General features: G+C 31.6%; 1 protein-coding gene across 1 annotated transcript in view; it reads right to left on the reverse strand.

The window, feature by feature from the left end:
- Positions 1-1,486: 1,486 nt before the first annotated feature.
- Positions 1,487-22,027, reverse strand: part of LOC111419737 (serine/threonine-protein kinase Smg1) — a 37,003-nt gene continuing 16,462 nt past the window's right edge. The window contains exons 2-6 of the mRNA XM_023052597.2: positions 16,699-16,961; positions 16,056-16,640; positions 15,250-15,997; positions 9,869-11,701; positions 1,487-2,795 (exon numbers count right to left, since the gene is read on the reverse strand). Coding sequence (XP_022908365.2) covers positions 2,718-2,795; positions 9,869-11,701; positions 15,250-15,997; positions 16,056-16,640; positions 16,699-16,961 — 3,507 coding nt within the window. The 3' untranslated portion in view covers positions 1,487-2,717. The remainder of the gene's footprint in view (positions 2,796-9,868; positions 11,702-15,249; positions 15,998-16,055; positions 16,641-16,698; positions 16,962-22,027) is intronic.

Consider the following 22,027-nt stretch of genomic DNA (forward strand, 5'->3'; position numbering starts at 1 on the left):
CCAATGAACCAACCTGTTTTGAAAAATAACTTTTAGTTTTTAAAAAAACAATATTTGAAGTTTTGATAAAATTTTCGATGTTGCAATTTTCATCGATAATTTTCAAAATTCGCTATAAAATTTATTTCTTCAAGGATCATTGTGGAAATATCACCAATTATTAATTAAAATATCCTCTTTTTAGAGTTGCTTCGTTAGTTAAATCAGCATCAAAAAGTTCATTTTGTATCTTGAATCCAAATAAGTTGATATATCTTATCAGCTTTCTTATTAATTTCATTTTTATTCAAATATCGCAATAATGTGGCAATATAGGGTATCACTTCAGAAATGTACCAGAAGTTATAACCATAATGGCCGGATAGATATACCGGGTAACCGGATATCCGGCCGAAGGGGATGCCGAATATCTGGTATCCGGCTTTTCGCAAAATCACTATCCGTTCCGTTCCATCACTAATGCTGACGATTTAAAACTTTTTTTCCGTATCTCCTCACCTGTTGATTGTTCTAGATTGCAATCTGATTTAAATAATCTTCATGTTTTTTGTTGTAGGAGGGTAAAACACAATCCACTACAATTATAGCGTCGCTGGTTAGAACTTGCCACGTGTCTCATTTATTAGAGATTTGGGTGTTACATTTGATTGCAAATTATTATTTGATAAACATATTGATACTGTTGTCTCCAAAACCGTAGCTTTTTCTAACATTGATGCAATTAGAACTCTCTATTTTGCTAATGTCTAAAACTTATTCTAAAAAATCCATAATCACTGAGGTGTATGATTTAAAATAAAATGGTACAAATTTTTTAAAAAAACTCTTTCTCAGTTTTTTAATAAATATACTTAGGACCTGTTTCGACAAATACTTATCATCATCAGCTAAATAGTCAAAAAATAATAAAAGTCACAATATAAAATGATTTAAAAAACTAAAACGACGGAAAATAAAGATGTAAAGTGGACGACACTGAACGACACTACAGGTTAAAATGGAGTAATGATTTAGCTGATGGTCCTAAGTATATTTATTAAAAAACTGAGAGAGTTCTTTTAAATTTTTACCATATTTTAAGTCTAAAACATACTCAACTTTTGCAGTGTCGTTGAACGATTCGAGTCTAGAATTGAGCGCATTTAATCTTGTCGGTTCTATATGTTCATCAGAGATTACTTTGCTTTGATTTTCTATCCTAGAACCAATGGCGGTGCCAATGCATTATTATTAATTAATTATTATGAACTGTAATTTAACTTGTATAAAACTGGTTGTTTGTCGTACAGTATTATTGGGTTCGACCTGTTTCTGTACCCACTTGGGATAAATAAATAAATATTTCTAAGATACTGTACCGCAAATTTTTCTGAAATTATTAAAATCTCCCCCTAAAAATTTATTTAATCATATTTGACATTATCAGTTAGGATAAAGGTGATAAAATGTACTTTGAATTAAGTGTTCAGAGAATAAAACAATAACATTTGACAGAAAATCCTATATTTAATACCAACTACTACAAGAAAGAATAGTGTAATAGAATCCAATTAGATATTAAAAAGGGGCAAGAAAATCATTTTACATTCACCATCAACACTACAAATTCTTATTACCATCCATTTGCCCGCTGAAAATGAAAAAACTTGTTCCATCCTAAAGAATTTTACCGCTATTCTCCTCTTGTTGTATCCGTTTTTTAATAGTTATTACAAACAATAGACCGTTGTTAAATAAAAGATAAAAATATTCTAGGAAATAAGGAGTAATATTTTTTTATGGAATAGACATAGGTTAACACTAAAATAAAAGAAAATAATAACTGCTTTACAATGGTAATTTTGTCGTGTATGGCTGAATTTTTATAAATTGTTATAGGCTGCTGCATATTAAGAGAAACAAAAAGAAATAATATGTGAAATTTATGTGATGGTTTTAATTTTAATTTAAAGATTTTTTTTAACTCGTCTACTGTATTATTTTCATACATCATACTTCCTGTTCTATTTATCTATTGGACTGAAAAAGTTATGATGGATCGATTGAAATCATAACAAAAATTATAAACAAAAATGTATCAAAAAAAGTTATGGATATGATTATGAAAAAAACTTGATAGATGTTTTCCCCCACATACATTTTTACGGGTAACGAACCGCTTTTTACGCGGTTACTCCTTGTCCACTCCGACAATTAAAAATTAAAAGCAGCATTAACTTTACGTGTTTATACGGCATCAGCAAGTGGAATAGTTTTATTGACATTGCAAAAATTTGCTGATTCCCATTTTTTAAAATTATTATTATTATTAATCACCAAAAAAAATACAAACCCCCCCCCCCCCTTCTTAATAAGTACTTACTTCATCCCATCCATAATTTCCTTCCATTTATTTATTTTTTTTTTAATTAGTTTTTCAATTTTTTTTCTTTTTTAAGAGATTTGTTGGATATTTTTTGGGATACATGCTACAGCAATTGCGACAGTTGTAATTGTAACAGGTAGAGTTGTAATTATTCTTGCAACAGCAATAAAACTAAGCGACTGGGTTCCAACAACTAGTAAAGTTATAGACGACGGAGACGCTGCTGTTCGCTTCGTGGCGCGCCCTTTTATTTATTTATTTTTTGTTTGCACACGGACGCCCTTTTATTTGATGCGTTTTGTTACTCAAGAGAGAGATCCAGGCAGGGTAACTGCTTTTCGTTCGTCGCCGTTCAAACCCATGGTGTCCACCCCTCGTACAATAGGGCCAAATTATCAAGACTTGTCGCTTCTCTGATTACATGTTCAACCTACAAACAGAATTTTAAATTTATTAAAAACATTAATAAAATATAATTTATGATATGAACGATAATTTGGGCGTTCTAATTTGCCCGTTCAACATACAGCTTCAAATTTAGAAAATGAGTTAAATAGAGTCATTGCTATATGGAAAATAGAAAACAAACTTTTAATAGTAGTTTCGGATAATAGCGCCAATATAAAAGCGGTCCTAAATGCATTGCGGTGCACACTGGGCTGAATCCCGATTCTGGCTGGACAAAAGTAAAAAATCAATGACAAAATGTAAGATTTTCAGGTATAGGAAATTTTTCTTAAGGCTTCAGTAAATCTAATTCAACAAAAAGTTTATTATTATAGCGAACAATACTGAGTATTAATCTAACTTGTTTAGATACCTTTTAAGAAGAAGTTTTAAGTACTGAAAACGTCAGATTGAAGAAGGTAAGTTTATACCATTAAAATACACCATGTACAGGGTGGTTCAAATTCGATGTCCGAATAGGCTATCTCGGAAACTATAAGAGTTAGAAAAAAAGTAGCTTACATGCCACGATCTCGTTTTTCGAGAAACTGCTAATGCCGAAAACCTCAAAGCGCTATCGTCTTTTGTTTTTCCCCTAGAGGCCAAAACTGAAAATATCGTAAAACCAACAAGTGCAATTATCTTGGTTATTATTATAGGTGGAGTATTATAACTAAGACATTATATGGACACTTTTTTACAGAGAATTTTTAGCAGTGAAAAAAAATGTTCGGTTTTAGATTTTGAGATATTATGACAATTTTCATTTTTTTAAATGGAAACAACCACTGATTATTCGCTTATTAAATTCGTTATTTTTTTCTGATTACAAAAATATGGGGCCAGATAGGTCTATTTCTTATTGTTTTAGAATAAAGCTAAAAATAAACTTTTTTTTAGCGTCGTCAAAGAAATTAAATTTACCAACTAAAAAAAATTTCTACTAAAAATTTATATAAAATTTACTTTATTTTCTAATATGTAACATTCTAAGATGTTAAACTTTTGGTAATTTTCATGATCCATCTTAAAAAACAGGATTTTTAATTTGACACTTCAGAACATTTTTGAATACAAACAAATGTTGCTATGTTTATTTGAATTATATACAAGGTGTTTCGGTGACTCAGGGAACAAATGTAACCACATGTACTAGAGTGAAAATGATCACGATTCATGTAAAAAAAAAATTAGTAAAAATCCTCAATTTGCTAATATACAGATCATCAAAGTTAGGAAATTTTAACACATTTTTCTAAATATCTTAAACACTATTTATGATAAAGCGTTGAAATTTGGTACAGTGTAAACTAATATCACGTAAAATCATTAGACAATTTTTGAGTTGGATCGGTACGCGGGAACAATGCTATAGAGGCTGTTCCTAAAGTTTGTTTGCACAGAACTTTTTTATTCTATCATAACCCTACATTTATTTTTGCAGTTTTTGATAGTAAATTTAGTTTAGAAACTTTTATCACTCTTAGAGAATATTGATAAAAACCACCGTTTTCGTATTAAATGCAAAAATGTTAGGCTCCGAATTCCATAACACTAAAAAAATTAAATAAATAAATAATCTGAATTGGCAATGACAAGTGAAAATCGAACTGAGCTGTCATAACTATTATGTATGCAACATGTCCAAGTGTAGATTTAGCTAAATCACATTTTTAATTTGTTTTAGTTGGTTTAATAAAAGAATCCAAAAACAATAAATTAAAAATCAACAAAAAATAAACAAAAAAAAGACAACACTTACAGGAATAATAAAAAAAAGTACATAAAATACTAAAGGAAATATTCAAAAACTCAGATTTCTTTTTTTAGTGCTATTATTGAAATCGGAACCCAACATTTTTGTATTTAACACGAAAACGGTAATTTTTATCAATATTATCTAAGAGTAATAAAAGTTTCTAAACTAAATTTACTATTAGAAACTGCAAAAATAAATGTAGGGTTATGATAGAATAAAAAAGTTCTGAGCAAACAAACTTTAGGAACAGCCTGTATAGCATTGTTTCCGCGGACCAATCCAACTCATAAATTACCTAACGATTTTACATCACATTGAATACTGTACCAAATTTCAGCGCTTTACTGTAAATAGTGTTTAAGATATTTAGAAAAATGTGTTAAAATTTCCTAACTTTGATGGCCTGTATCTTTGAAATTTGAAGACATTTACTAATTTTTTTTAAATGAATCGTCATCATTTTCACTCTAGTATATGTGGTTAAATTTGTTCCCCGAGTCACCGAAACACCTGTATAAAATATATGACCGCCATCTATCAATAATTTATTAAGTCATTTAATAATAATATTAAATATTAATAAAAAATGTGAAATAATGCAATCTATTCCAACTTTTGTGTAAAACAAATATAAATTAAATAGTTCAACAAATGTATTTGTTTCAAATATCAGAAATATGTTTTTTTAATTTTTAGTTATAATGTACAGGGTGTCCCAATTTCGATGTCCGCATAGGCTATCTCCGAAACTAAAAGAGATAGAAAAAAAGTAGCTTACATGTCATGATCTCGTTTTTCGAGAAAATGCTAATGCCGAAAACTCCGAACAGCTATCGTCTTTTGTTTTCGCCCTATCGTCAAAAACTGAAAATTTTGCGAAAACGACAATCGCGAATATCTCACTTATTATCAAAGATGGCGTATTATAAATAAAACATTATATGGGCAACTTTTTACAAAGAATTCAGTGGCGTAGGAAGAATTTTTTTCCCATCTTTTATTTTCGAGATTTTAGACGTAACTTTATTTTTTTAAATGGAAACCATAGTTGGCTATGACCTAAAATAATTTGTTATTTTCTTCTGATAACAAATATATATAGTTTGTGGGGTATATTTCTTATAGTTATTGAATAATTAATAAAAATTCATTTTGTTCTACCTAAAACTACTGTATGTATTTAAAAGTTAATGTTGCTATGGTGATAACCATACATACATACTATGATGGAACATAATGTACCATTTTTTTTGTTCTTTCTGAAACTACTGTATGTATTTAAAACTTAACTGTTGTTATGGTGATAACCATACCATGATGAAAGACATTGTTTCCAATTATTGCCAAAGTTTGTAGTAGTATTTAAAAATTCACTAACAACTCTGGCATTATGTGCTGGTGCTCCGTCATATTAAAAATATATCATTTGAGACATATTTAATGGCTAATTGTCGACCAAAGGCTCAATGTGCTGCCTTAATACATTGAGGTATTTACCTTAGTTTAAGTTTTTATGGTAAATACTATATGCCAAAATTCTATTATCTAAAAGCGCACACCATACATTGAACCCTAATCTTCTTTGACCACTCAGAGACTTCATCCGTCCAGATGACATTTTGAACAAACAGCAGATTATTTAATTTTTCTAAATATCATCTACAAAATTCTAATCTTAGATTGACATCTCCGACACGTAAATAATGCGTTAGCCCCGCTTTGTATGGTTTATACTTATTTTTCTTTCACATTCGGGAGCAGCGGCTTTTGGGTCAGACGTCTTGTTCAATTTCTCTACAAGATGTTGATGGATTTATCGCAAGTGAAGCCAACACATTGACTTCATCCTCTTGCCGGTCATTTTGGTATGTTTTTGCACGTGGTTTGGGGAAGGACCAAAAATCTATTAAATTTTCTGCTAACCGGCTGAAGGTTCTCACGTGCGGTTGTCTTCTTTCTGGGTACCTTGTGAAATATAATTCCGCGGCTAACGTCGCATTCTTATCTGATAACATATAGCATTCCATCATGTTGCAGTTTTCATAATTTTCGAAATTCATTGTAAAGTTTTATTCAGTTTTGTTACACTTTGACACTTAATATCCTGGTGCTTCATACCACCACATAATGCCAGAGTTGTTATCGAATTTTTAAATACAAACTTAAGCAAGTATTTGATACATTATGTGCCATCATAGTATGTATGGTTATACCATAGCAACATAACTTTTAAATACATACATTAGTTTTAGATAGAGCAAAATGATTTTTTGTTAATTATTCAATAACTATAAGAAATATACCCCGCAAACTATATATATTTGTTATCAGAAGAAAATAACAAATTATTTTAGGTCATAGCCAACTATGGTTTCCATTTAAAAAAATAAAGTTACGTCTAAAATCTCGAAAATAAAAGATGGGAAAAAAATTCTACCTACGCCACTGAATTCTTCGTAAAAAGTTGCCCATATAATGTTTTATTTATAATACTCCATCTTTGATAATAAGTGAGATATTCGCGAATGTCGTTTTCGCAAATTTTTCAGTTTTTGCCGATAGGGCGAAAACAAAAGACGATAGCTGTTCGGAGTTTTCGACATTAACATTTTCTCAAAAAACGAGATCATGACATGTAAGCTACTTTTTTTCTATCTCTTTTAGTTTCGGAGATAGCCTATGCGGACATCGAAATTGGGACACCCTGTACAGGAAACTGTAAATTTAATTTCTTTGACGACACTACAAAAAAAAAGTTTATTTTTAGCTTTATTCTAAAACAATAAGAAATAGACCTGTCAAACCCTATATTTTTGTAATCAGAAAAAAATAACGAATTTAATAAGCGAATAATCAGTGGTTGTTTCCATTTAAAAAAAAACGAACATTGTCATATCTCAAAATCTAAAACCGAAAAAATTTTTTTGGCTACGTCATCAAATTCTCTGTAAAAAAAGTGTCCATATAATGTCTTAGTTATAAACCTCCACCTATAATAATAACCAAGATAATTGCACTTGTTGGTTTTACGATATTTTCAGTTTTGGCCTCTAGGGGGGAAACAAAAGACGATAGCGCTTTGAGGTATTCGGCATTAGCAGTTTCTCAAAAAACGAGATCATGACATGTAAGCTACTTTTTTCTAACTCTTCTCATTTTCGAGATAGCCTATCGGATATCGAATTTGAACCACCCTGTACTTGAGATACAAAAGAAGTAGCAATAGCTTGTTGTATCAAACACATATGTGACCTGGACTACGAAAAGGGGCGAAAATTTAATTTTATTTCTACAAAAAAAAAATCTAAAATTAAATTTTAGATTTTGCGTTTCTAATTTAAAGACATTAAACTTTCGATGCAAATATCTCAGCCGCGAAGATAGTTGCGAAGCTGAGGTTAAGTTCATTGAAAAGACAGCACTATACACTATTAGTCCAGTTTAATGATGTAAAGTTTAGTTACTTTTTAGTATTTGTAACTATCCGTTACTTTCAGAAAAAGTATTCGTTACTTTGTACTCGATACTCGTTACAAGTAATCGTTTGCATTTGCATTCGAGTACTCGTTTGCGTTCGAGGTTCGAGTACTAGTTTGCAATAGAGTACCTAGTCGTTTTAAGTTGGACTACATACTTACATACATTTATTTTATATTACACTTATTTTTGAAAATAAATACTGTACGTATATTATATTGTGTTTGTTACGCTACTATGCACTGTGCACTAATATCAAAAAATAGAGTGTAGGTTATGAGATTTACTTTTTCACTGCATATTATAACGAAGAATTGTTCTTAATTATTAATAACTTACGTTTCTCTTATTATATAACAAAAATATTTTAAAGTAGTAACACATTAACAATGGAAAACAAAACTTCTTCTATAAAACAAGCAATAATAAAATAAAATAAAAATATTAAAATAACAATAAAAGATATTACAGCTTATTATTGCAATGTAAGTCGATTTCGCCTATCCGACAATACTTAGCCAGCTTTGAAAAAAGTAACTGTTAGATTTAAAGTAACTGGTACCGATATGATACAGTAACTGTTACTTCTAATCGCGCGGAGTAACGAGTACTCGTGTAACGAATAGTTACTTTTTTTACATCACTAGTCCAGTCCATAGTCCAGGTCACATATATGTATGTAAAAAAACGCAAACAGAGAATAAGATATCAAAAATTAAACTTTTTTTTAAACTTTAAATTTACAAAAATAACATGAAGCAAGGCAATATCTTAATCGGGAGACGAACGTTTCTTGAACAAACGTTGATTAATTGAATTTCTTCTCAATTTTTTTGCTTCAGATCTTCTAGGTTATCAGGCTTATTAAAATAAACTTTAGATTTTAAATAACCCCAAAGAAAATAATCTAAAGGGGTTAATCCACCGATTGGGAAATTTTTGGTTGAGGTATTCTCGTATAACTAGTGCATAATGAGGAGGCGCGCCATCTTGCTGTAGCCAAATAATGGGATGTAATGAATTTGGATTTAGGTTTATCTCGTACATGACCAAATTCGCGAAATTTACTCTCATTTCGACTTATTGTAGATAGTGATATTGGAGTACGGTTTAGACGATTTTCGTTAAACAACGCACGGACTTCGTTATACGTTCGGACTCTATTTCCGAAACCAATCACCATAAGAATCTCGATTCTTTCAGTTTCATTAAGCGTCATTATTACTTTCTTACTTATCGAACAGTCAATAATTAAAAAATAACCCATAATAGATAAACAATAAGATCAAATAACAACAAAAAATAACAACGAATAGCGATGAATAGCAACAAATAACAGCGAATAATAATGAATAACAAGAATTAACACAAGATACTCCACAATACTACACAAAATAATCTCATTACGCACAATAAACTGTTTCAAATCGAATTTTGACACTTGGAAATTTTAAATCAAAACAATTGGTTGCCATGGTTACGCACGGCTACTGCTATTTTTTTATATGAAATGAATGGGAAATAATGAAACTTGAAATTAACTTTTCTCGAAAATTTTCTTATGTAACCGATATTAATATTTATTGTACATAATTCAGAAAAAAAATCCTCTTTCAGATTCCGATATAAAAAATGGTGTTCCATTTAAAAAAAACAAAAAAACTTCGATGACGTCATAACTCGTTTAAAAATTTAAATCGTTAGACCCGTTTCAGCGATTTTTTCATAAATTGTTTATAATAATTTTATGGAATTTATCCATTACTTTTGAAATGCACTGTATAAACACGTGTACTGGAAAGTTAATAAATAATATTTACCTGCTCCTGGATTGTATATTTTCTCCCAACATCCGGATCTTTTCCCTCCAACTTCTGTCGTACTCTTCGCCAAACGCTAACTGCATAAGCATTCCGTTGTTGACCACGCGTATTTTCTTGTTTAACATTTTTCGATTGACTGTCTCTTCTTGTCTCTCTCAACTGTTCGACGCGACCACCATTTTCCTGTTGTTCCAAATTCAATAGTTTCTCATAAATTGTTGCGGTGTGATCTTTCAGGTAATAAACGCTCGAACGGACGGCTTCAATGTCCTCGCGCGATATCTCTGAGCGGGTTCGCGTGAAAATATTTGAGAAATGATCGATATATTTACGATAATCAATGATGAATAATTGAGCCTCGCTTGCGTATTCTTCGATTTTTGCCATCGATTTAATAAGGGATTTAAAATCGGTCATTAATTTACAATGTTCGGAGTAGTAAGGTTTGGTTTTATCGATATTTGATATGATGTCGCTAATAATAACGAGTTTGTTGCTTTTTAAATCTTCTAATTCGCTTTGAGTTCCGGTTATTATATCGGAAATTTTTTCTGAAATCACATTAAGCCATTTCGGGTTACCTTCAAGATTAGGTGTGTATAGTTTCATAATGTTCTCTTCGATTTCGCTTACATTTTCGACTTTCATCGAGTTAAATTGGCACACAACCCGCCATTTTTCGCAGGTTGTTAAAAATAATTGATCGAACGCTTTCGTTTCGGCCGTATGGCTCCTTAACATTTCATGTTGGAGAATCGTGCGACACGTGGTTAAAACAATGTTGGTTATTTGATGTTCGGATTTTAACTTTTCTTCGTACGCGCTTAAAGCGAGTTCGAATTTGGATAATTTTTCGTTTAAATCTGGATTAGCACCGGATGCCCATTTTAAACGTTGTTCAACGCTGTTTATTAGCGGTTTTTGTAATTCCTGGGCTTCGCTTAATTTCAATTGAACCGTAGTTAAAGCGGACGATTCGTTTTTTAAATCGAGTATAAATTTGCTGCGATTAATTATCGAACCGTTTTGATACCAATTATGTTGATTTAAAAGATCTTCGAACATCCAATTTGTCATCATAACTTGATTTTGTAATCGTTTTAACGATGATTGTAATAAATTTAAGTTTCGGTCGTATTTTTTGGGTTCTTGCATCCGTTCCCAAGCTGTTCTCATGTTTGTTTCTAAGCTAGAGGCTTGCGCCAAAACGTTTTGGGTGAAGGTTCCGTGTTTAACAAAGGATCCCCATCCTTTATGGGATAATTCATCTAAGGGAACTTTATTTTCAGCACCAATATCTTTCTGTTCGATTTCATTAGTTACATCTAAACCCAACGTTTGTAACAAAGAACATATTGAGTAGGCTAAAACTTCCGTTGTAACCCCCAAAAATTGTCTCCCAATAAAATCGGCGATGTATTTTCGAACTGGCTTAATAATTTGTTCGTCGTTAAAAACAACGCTTTGACCGGTGCCTTTAAAACCTTGGCACATTTCGACGCAGATATTAAAGAAATCTGCGATCGCTTGAATTCGTTTAATTAAGAAGATGTCTTCAAGAATCGTTTTAACCGATGGATTTAAAGTTGGGGCGGCTAAAGATTTTGCGTCTTTGACATGATCGATTTTTTTCCACGCCAAAGGGACTTCTAAGGTGCAAAGGACTTCCATTAAATTGTTATATTCGACGTTAACTTTTTGAAATAAACCATTAAATCCCATCAAGAGCATTTTACCAAGATTTAAAGTGTATTCTTGCGAGGAATGAACGAGGGCTTCAAAATTTAATTTTAATTCCTTTATTTTTTCTAATACGTAATCACCAGATGACTAAAAAAAAAAAAGATTAAAAAGATAAAAACAATTACTTCTTCTTTAAGGGAGGATTCCAGTCTAAAATCGCGATCTCAAAGTAATAATCAAATAGGATTTTTAAAATATACATCTCAAGCTATCGTTTTAAGTTGAATAAACATAAATACATCAAAAGAAACAAAATGGCGCTAATTTGAAGATTGCATTTCGCTTATTTTCGTATTTATTAATTATAAGAAGCTGTAGAATTAATAAAAATCAATATTTTGAGTTATTTCTACTACCCATGCCAAAAGTCAGACTTGGTGTGTATTCTATATAGACTGGAAGTCACTGAAAAAATTATCTAAAATCTTTGAAGCTTCTGGAAAATATCCTAATTATTTTTTTTTACTTCTTTCGTCTATATCAAATAATTTAGAAACGGTTTCAATCAATTTGAACCTTTTTGACAAACACCAATAAACTTTTTAAAATCCCTTATATATTTAGGAAACTTTCAGAAAACGTCAAAATCATTTTTTTAATTTTTTCATCCTTAGAGATGCTTTTAATAGATTTGAACCCTGCAGAGAAAGAAGACAGATTGCTCGGGGACAGATGGGGGACGAAGAAAGACTGACGACTGGAGATGGGAGGGGAGGGTCATCGAGGAAATAAGGGAGTACACATACTTGGGGTACAGATTTAAAGAGAATAATAAGGAGGGAGGACATGTTAGAATGTTGGCTGCAAGGTCGAATAAGGTTATGGGAGAGGTGTGGTGATAAAGAGAAGATTTTTGGGAAATATGGGGGAAAAAGGAAATTAAAGTTTGAGAGCTTGATAAAAAGCGTAATGATGTATGGGGTGGAGATACGGGAAAAAAAGGAGCAAGGGCTGTTAGAGAATGTGCAGACCAGGTAGATAAATAAGGTAGAAAAATGAAGGTAGATTATGTGAAGGTGGGGGTGGGTAAGCGAGCGGAGCGTTTTGAGGAGAGGGTGAAAGGTAGAGGGCATTGTAAAATCTTGGAGGAGTGCTACAGACAGAAAAGAAAAGAGAGAATTGAGATGTAGAAACAACTGGAAAGCAGAAATGTGGGAATGCAAGAGAAGAGGACGGCGATGAGGGTTACCAAAGTACCTGATGACGAAGGGTGATGAAGAGGGGAAGAGGTTGGTAACCAGGTTTAGGTGTTGGAATGAAGAAAGGGCCAACAGATACATCTGCTGATGGAGTGTAGTGAGTTAAAGGAGGAGGTGATGGATTGAAGATATGTAGGTGTTGGGGGACAGGGCGGAGGGAAGGAGATGGATGGGGGAGGTGGTGGCAGCAAGGAGACAGGGAAAAGCTGGGCAAAAGGGTCGGATTTAGATTAGTTATGGATAATGTTGCTCTTTTTTGTAATATTGTAATTTTCTGGAGACAATAAATTATTATTATTATTAACAAATGTACTCGTTTATTTTTAAGGATAGAATTTGTTATTATTATGTGGAGTGTTTGCATTACTGTAATTAGGCTATAAATTGTTATTCTTATGTAAGCAAAAACCGAAACGAGATTCATAAAGTTGTTGAATAGCAGAAAATGATAACAGGTCGAAACGAAAGTTATGTTTGACAAACACCAATCAACTTTTTTTAATCCCTTGTATTTAGGATACTTTCAGAAAACGTTAAAATCCCTTTTTTAAATTTTTTCATCCAAATTAAGTGTCCTATATGTGTTTTTAGTAGATTAGAACCAGTTTGATTCACAACAATGAACTTTTCCCATATTCTAAAATATTTGCAGCTTTTTGGAATACATCCTTATTAACCCTTCCGCGTGGAAGTTAAAAAATTCAATTACTATGTGAGATGCGGGAGTGCGATCTACTCTATGCTATCTACTCTAATGCGATCTTATGACGTACACGTGTACGGCACTCCGCAGTAGAAATAATTTTATGCATGACGTACACGTGTACGGCACTCCACGCGGAAGGGTTAACTGTTTACCATCTTTCGACTTTGTCAAGTAATTTAAAAACGCTTTCAATCAATTTGAACCATTTTTTTCATTCGAATTAAAAATCAAAGATGCTTTTAATACATTAGAACCCAGTTAATTCACACCAATCAGCATTTCCCATATTTTAAAACCTTTGAAGCTTTTTGGAAAACATCCTTATTAATTTTTTTAACATTTTTCGACTTTGTCAAGTAATTTAAAAACGTTTTCAATCAATTTGAACCATTTTGACAAACCCAATAAATTTTTATAATCCCTTGTATCTTTGGGACACTTTCAGAAAACGTCAAAATCATTTTTTTTAATTTTTTCATTCTAATAAATATCTTAGAGATGTTTTAACAGATTAGAACCGGTTTGATTAATACCAATCAGCTTTTCCCATATTTTAAAACCTTTGAAACTTCTTGGAAAACATCCTTATTAGTTTTTTGTCTTCTTCTGACTTTGTTAAGTAATTTAAAATCGTTTTCAGTCAATTTGAACCATTTTAATAAACACCAATCAACTTTTTTTAATCCCTTGTACCTTTGGATCACTTTGAAAAAACGTAAATTTTTTTTTAAATTTTTTCGTCCAAATTAAGTATCCTAGATTTGTTTTTAGTAGATTAAAACCAGTTTGATTCACAACAATCAACTTTTCCCTTATTCTAAAATATTTGCAGCTTTTTGGAATATATCTTTATTAATTGTTTACCATCTTTAGACATTGTCAATTAATTTAAAAACGCTTTCAATCAATTTGAACCATTTTTTTCATTCGTATTAAAAATCAAAGATGCTTTTAATACATTAGAACCCAGTTAATTCACACCAATCAGCATTTCCCATATTTTAAAACCTTTGAAGCTTTTTGGAAAACATCCTTATTAATTTTTTTAACTTTTTCCGTCTTTGTCAAGTAATTTAAAAACATTTTCAATCAATTTGAACCATTTTGACAAACACCAATAAACTTTTATAATCCCTTGTATCTTTGGGACACTTTCAGAAAATGTCAAAATCATTTTTTTAAATTTTTTCATCTGAATTAAATATCTTAGAGATGTTTTTAATAGATTAGAACCGGTTTATTAATACCAATCAGCTTTTCCCATATTTTAAAACCTTTGAAACTTCTTGGAAAACATCCCCTTATTAGTTTTTTGACTTCTTCTGACTTTGTCAAGTAATTTAAAATCGTTTTCAGTCAATTTGAACCATTTTAACAAACACCAATCAACTTTTTTAAATCCCTTGTATCTTTGGGTCACTTTGAAAAAACGTCAAAATCATTTTTTCATCCAAATTAAGTATCCCAGAGATGTTTTTAGTAGATTAGAACCAGTTTGATTCACAACAATCAACTTTTCCTGTATTATAAAATCTTTGAAGCTTTTTGGAAAACACCCTTATTAATATTAAGAGATAGTAAAGAGTATATCTTAAAAAGTAATGCGAATTTTTAAATATACTTTCACAAACATGGTATATAATTGCAAACAAAAAAAAAATTAAAATGTTTGATTTTGTTATCACTCTCTAGACTGGAATCTCCCTTAATAAATAAAAAAACCAACTTACACTTATATCCATTTCCATAACAGTACACTTCAAATTATTCTCTAAATGCGCCACAATATCCGGTAAAGACATCCCAACTCCATGAATCAAACTATTCAATTCATTAATAATTTCCAAAACGCTCACATCGCAACATTGTATTTTTTTCATAGATTCCGGTAAAATAATTGTATGGAAATTAAAGTACAACTCTTGCAATCCTTTATACATGCAATTACAACACGTTAAAACATTATAGATATGTTTAAAAGTGGGATCCTCTAATTTGTCGGCAGCATTATTCGTGCACAAAAACAAATAGCTTAAAAGCTCCATGGCTTTATCGCTTTGATAAGTGAGATCTTCCAATAACCACACGTTATCAGCAGCGGATAATTTCAATAACCAATCGCCTCGTCTCGAAGCGGCTCTTTCGATGCCAAGAAAATGTTGATTTAAAAGCAGCAATTCGCTTATAATTACAAATTCAAAAGCTTTCGCGGCGTATTTTTCTTGTCGCAAAAAGTTGAGGACTCCCAATTTTGCGTCATTGTACATTCGATCTAAAACGCCTGGTTCGGTGTGGATTTTGGTGAAATCATCTAATGCTTTTGCTAATTGAGACGCCGTTTCTGTTGAAAGCACGTTTAATTGGTACGCGAATTTTAAAGCGTTTTTTACTGTCGTGTCGTTGTTTTGTTCAATAAATTGTACGAATTCTGTGTAAACTATATCGCAACCGGTTAAATTTGTTGTCTCTTGAAGGTACCTAATGAATAATTAATGAGTTTTAATCAAAGAATTTGGTTAATAAAGTTATTTTTTACCTGCACCACCTTGCAAAAGCATTTATTCTGTGTCTTTTCAAAAAATTAGGTGGACATTGTTGGATAATTGCTGTATATTCTTGTAACGATTGCAAACACTTAATTGTTAATAAAATTTGTTGCTTTGATAACTGATCTATATCTTTTTCTGATTGCTCGCATTGTGCCAACATCGTCGATTGGCCGGCGTTTTGTAAAAAGTCCTTTACAATATCAAAAGCCCATTGATGTTCCGCCTCAAAACTCGCGTTTAATTCCATCAACCATTGCGGGAATTGTTGACCTTCCAATATCAACAAAGCTTCGGTGTATCTTTGACCTTTAGCACCACAATCTTTAATTAAAGAGTCCAAATCTTTTTTGGCATTAGCTATAGAATCTTGAGCTTGTTTATATTTATTATATCGATTTGGTAACGAATACAACGAATGTTTCGATATTCCATTCGCTTCAGCCTCTTTAACAAGCGCCATTTGTTGATGAAGATCTTGCAGCAATTCTTGAACTTGAGAACATGTCTTAGATTCATTCAACCACTTCGTTAATAACTCGTCTAAAATAGGGAGATTGTTTAAAATATCATCGCTAAAACAAAAAAAAAATTAATTAATTGTTATGAGTAATTAAATTTATTATTTTTTACCGATTTTTATTCCAATCTATTTTAACTTCAGTACACCTAACGTTGTACATAGCTAAAGTAACCTCTCGTTCCAAATCTTTTCTTGTTTGCCGACTAGTAGCACTTCCGGGAACTCCCCCAAAAATCGTTCCGGCTAATCCTTCAACTCCAAGGGTCCAATCTATTAGGGGATCGTAAACGAAAGCTTCTAAGAGTGTTAACAATGTTTCTCTTCCTTTTTTCATTGTTCTCAATACATTTTCACAAGCCATTCGGAAAATACCCTGTTAAAAAAATCGTTTATTTCATTATTTTTAAAATGACTCGGAAATTAGGTTATTTTTATACACATCAAGAGGTGCCGAAAAATAATTAACGCTTGAAAGATGGTAATCCGGGAGGTCTTTAAAGTGTGTTAATATAACGTTTTTTTGCCTGCCCACGGTCGAGTAATTAATGTTTATGGATCATCATTGGAGATTATGGCGTTTTTAATAAAGCGAACGGGAGCTTTAGGGAACGAAAATAAAAAGTGAGGAAAACAACTCGAACCAGTTGTGTTTGCACGTTCGTGTTCATTATCGTCACATTACCGAGCTTTATCAGTAATCTACTCAATAGATTTTACTGCATAATTTTTCTGGATTAAAATAAAATTATTACGTTTTAATTTCAAAATTAATTACGAACATATTTTTATGAATTAATTTTTTTTCTTATACCGGGAATTTCATATAACTCGCAATATATTAATGCAGTAACCATAGTTACGAAACTACTACGCACTTGCACTGCCCCACATAAAATGCAACGTAGCTTAATAGTACAGAGGTATTGGGTACTTTAGCAAAGGAGAAGTTTTGGAAAAGGTGACGTCCTTATGATAACTGAGTTTCCGTCTTACGAGACGCACGGCTAAACCGGAATAAGTCTAGTTGTTGGCCTAGTGTTAGTTCTACTTTTAGTTCAATAGAAATATACAACACTAGACCTAGAACTAGAAATATTCGAGTTTAGCCGTGCGTCTTTAAAGACAGCTCAAACAACAGAATAAGTATTGATAAAGATATAATAAAGCTTGTAAACGACACCAATTTAAAGACAAATGCCCAAGACTATTTAAAAAAATTAAAGCATATCGAAGACACTTGCACTATAGGAGAGGCTACAGAGATATGGCTAGAACTTTTGGAATTATTCGAGACTGAACAAGCAAATGGAGAATTTTCGGTAAGTGATACGAATAAAGTTAAGGAACCCGTGTGAAGTTACCCATAAATTCTATCCATAAAAAAAACTTTTTTGTTTGTGTATCGATTTTAATGATTAATATAGCTCATTAGAAAGATTTCGTAGAGTAGAGCCTAATATAGTTTTGGCGGCGCAGATTTTGGTCGGGAACACCTTAAATTCTGCGAAAAACAGTAAAATATATAAGAAAATTCTCTAACTTTAGAGTCCCAAAAATGGAAAACTAATTAACATAATATCGTCGGTATACAAGAGAAAGTGACTAAGTCCACAGATAGTGGTTTTGAGTTATTAGTATTCTAATTTTTGCTTCTTATTATAAAATCAATTATTTTACGTGAGATTAGTTTATAATGATTTTTATAAAATAATATAGTTTTTAGAATATGTATTTTAAATTAAAAAAGTCTATAATTAATTTAAGCAAATACTAAACCAGTAACTCATTTCAACTGCATAGGTTTGTAATGGTTTCTATGAACAATGCAGATTCTAGAATATGTATTTAAACTTAAAAAAGACTATAATTAAACAAGTAGTAGTAACTAGTTTCAACTTCATATGTCTTCATCACTATATTCATTGTGTGAGGGTTCTGGACACTTGTCTTTCAAGGAATTGTCACTTGGTATGTCAAAGTACCAACCATGGTATTCGATCGGAATTACTCCCTTACGGCAAAGTTGAATTAAATCGTTTTTCTTCTTGATCGATATAGGCAAGGGTTCAGTATAACATTTCTTTAACTCAGTTTCTTTTGGAATATTATTACTGGGCCTACCTTTTGCTTTGCCTTTAATGTTAAATATTTTATACTCTTCATCATAGTTGTATCGGAACATTATAAACTTTTTTTTCTCTTTTTCGTACCTTAATTGTTTGATCTTTAACCATTCTATTTTTTCTCCCCCTTCATCCCGAATTGTATTTTGTAGTACAGTACAGATGTATTGAGTGCTTTCAAGTCAATAATGTCACGGTAAGTCATTTGCTCTACAATGTAGGCACCAGAAGTTTTATTTTTGCCTCTTTTGGATCTTGCTAGTGTCATAATTGTCTTCCAATCATTAAGACAAAATACAGGAATGTATTTTTTTGCACTTTCAATTGCACTATGCATCGAATCGGCCTCCATGTGCGAGTGACCTTTTTCTAAAAAGTTGTGAGTAATAATCTCTATAGGTAACTGGTTGACTACAAACAACAAAAGAGCCGCAATGTATTTATTTCGGTTTTGGCCGCCACATGTGTCGCTAAAGAGTGACACTTCTTTGACAGTATCAGGTAAAGTTTTAAACCACTTCAATAAAGCTGTACCTATTTCACAACTTCCTCGTTGGCCATCAACTTCGGATCAAAGGTAACAATATCCCTTATTTGGTGGAGCTGCTTCATAAATTGCTAAATTGTATGCACATAGCTTTCGACTGTAGTAAAGAGGTGATACATCGGAGCATGGAATTTGCAGGACACTCTGTAAGTCAAGTTTTGACTGATACAAAAGTTTTGTCATGAATTGCTCTTTGTTTATCTAAATCTTTTGCTCTATTAGCATCATCCCTTCGCTTTATGTGAGAAAGAAATTCTTCTGATTTTTCAATAGATTTAGCTTCTTTAACACACAGCAAACATTGATCTTTCTTTGGTTTGAAGAAAGATAAGTTATACTGCGTACAAAACACCCTCCTATATGTTATTGGAGAAACAAAATCCTTTTGATTGCTGATCTGTAAATCTTTGTACAATTCATACATTTTAAGAATGGATAAGGTAGAGTCAAGATACTTCCGTGTAGTTCCACGTCTACAATAGTGTGATTCCATCACAGGAAATGATTCTATATGTCTCTTCACCTCATTCAAAATGACAGGTTTAGTCTTATTTCCTGGGAAACTTTTTCCTCGTCGATCTTGAATTGAATGATTTATTCCATTTGTGTCTATGTTCATTATAGCAGAATCAACCGGTCCATGACTTATCGACAAGGTTTTTAAGTAAAAATTTTTACAAACTCTTTTCTTTTCTCCGTTTTTAACAAATGTATACATTTTAGAGACATTTTTTGCAGGTCTACTAGAGTCCCTCGTTCGTTTTCTTCGGCATTCAGAAGTTGCAACGGTATTAATTATAAAGTCCTTTTGTCTGTCGTAGGATAGACTGTGATACTGTTTACAGATATCTTGTCGACGATCTGCAGGAAATACTTCTGTACATTTGTAGCGGCAATTGTCACAATTTACATTTCTAGGGGACTTTGCAGGCATTTGTTTGCCTTTAGTATTAATATACGCTAAACACGATTTTTTTAATAACTTGTTTTTCTCACGTTTTGTTCCTTGAGGATTTTTTATTACCCATCTGCGTTTTTCTATAACTTGCGTAGGATTTACTAGTGGTTCATTTATTATTAAAGTCGTAGGGCTTGTATTATTAGAATTAGTAGCAAATTCTACCGGAACATCCCTAAGATCATTAATAATTTCTTGTACGTTGTTATAATAATTTATTATCAACTCATTTTGCCACTAAAATAAGGTATTATTGCATTAGCTTATTATTTTTTAAAACTAAATATCCGAAAAACAAAATTATTGTAATACGTGTAGATAGTTACCAAAGATTAAGTCTAATAACATAGAACACAATTTTATTTTGATTTAAGTAATAATTATTGTTATGATAAACTGTTTAAACGTCACTCTCTTTTCCCTGTCTGTCACATCATATTTCTGTATCTTTTCTCTCGTTTTTTTTCGTTAAGCATAATGCATGGCTATCTTTATTTAAGACAAATCCTAGAAATAAAAATATTGACAAGAAAACATGACTAAGTCCACTTAGTCATTTTCTCCTGTACAGGTTTTCACAAAATGGACTTGGTCATTATGGAATTTGAAATTATAAGCATTATTATGGCATTTTTGGACTTGTTCATTTTTTCCCTGTATAAGTCAACTGTATATTATATAATTTTTCTGTAAAGATAATAATTATCTAAAACTCGCTACAACAATCATTTACAAAATGAGATCAATTAAATAAAATTGTATAAGTAGTCAACTATTAAAATCTAATTTAATTGTAGTTACATTTAGTTGCTACATTAAATTGTATATAAATATTCATGGCACATTTTTATTGTACCGTATAGGGCCGTTATCCTAAATCGAATAGAAAGACCATTTTTCAAAAAATCGATAAAGTATGTAAAAGTAGAAGGATTGGTAACATTTTCAAATCCTAAAATTGTTTAATTTTTGCAATAATTAATATTAAAATTCAAAATCCACTCTATAACAGGTTTGGTGTCGTTTACGAGGTTTTCACGTAAGATCAAAAAGATTTTTTTTTTTGAAAAAGGTATAATACATTAAAATCGAAGAATTAGCAAAAAAGTTATGTTTATGGGTATGATTGTTTATAGCGTTTTTACTCATTTATATCCGTTATTGTTAGAATTTCGCGCCGCCATTACTATGACATGATCTACAGGACAAGCTTTTTCCAAAAAGGTATCACACATTAAGTGTTGCCGCCCAAAATCTGCGCCGCTAAAACTATGTTAGGCTCTACTCTACGAGATCTTTGTAATGAGCTATTAAAATCGATACACAAACAAAAAAGTTTTTTTTATGGATGGAATTTATGGGTAACTACACACTGGTAGTTAAGGAGCCTATAGAAATGGCTTTGACGCCAGCTCATTTTTTGGCAAATTTGCTTGATCATCGCTTTAGAGGAAATAAGCTTAGTCAAGAACAAATAGAAACTGGCATGGAATATGTAGATATCTATCATCTAGAAGCATTGCCAAGTATTATTAATTACCAGGCAAAGTGTGTACGCTTTAAACCATATGTTTTCTAAACATCTAATTGGGAATGTAAAACCTTTGGCATGGTGGCGTTCTATGAAAAATGTAAATACGACAGCATTGGAACTTGCTTAACAGCTTCATACAGCTATTGCATCGTCAGCCAACATAGAAAGACTCTTTTCATCATACGGTTTAGTCCATTCAAAACTACGTAATCGGCTAGGCAATGTCAAAGCTGCTAAGTTGGTTTCAATTTTTAAAGAGCTTAATTCCATCAATGAT

The sequence above is a fragment of the Onthophagus taurus genome, chromosome 1 (assembly GCF_036711975.1).
Source record: "Onthophagus taurus isolate NC chromosome 1, IU_Otau_3.0, whole genome shotgun sequence".
Lineage (NCBI taxonomy): Eukaryota > Metazoa > Arthropoda > Insecta > Coleoptera > Scarabaeidae > Onthophagus > Onthophagus taurus.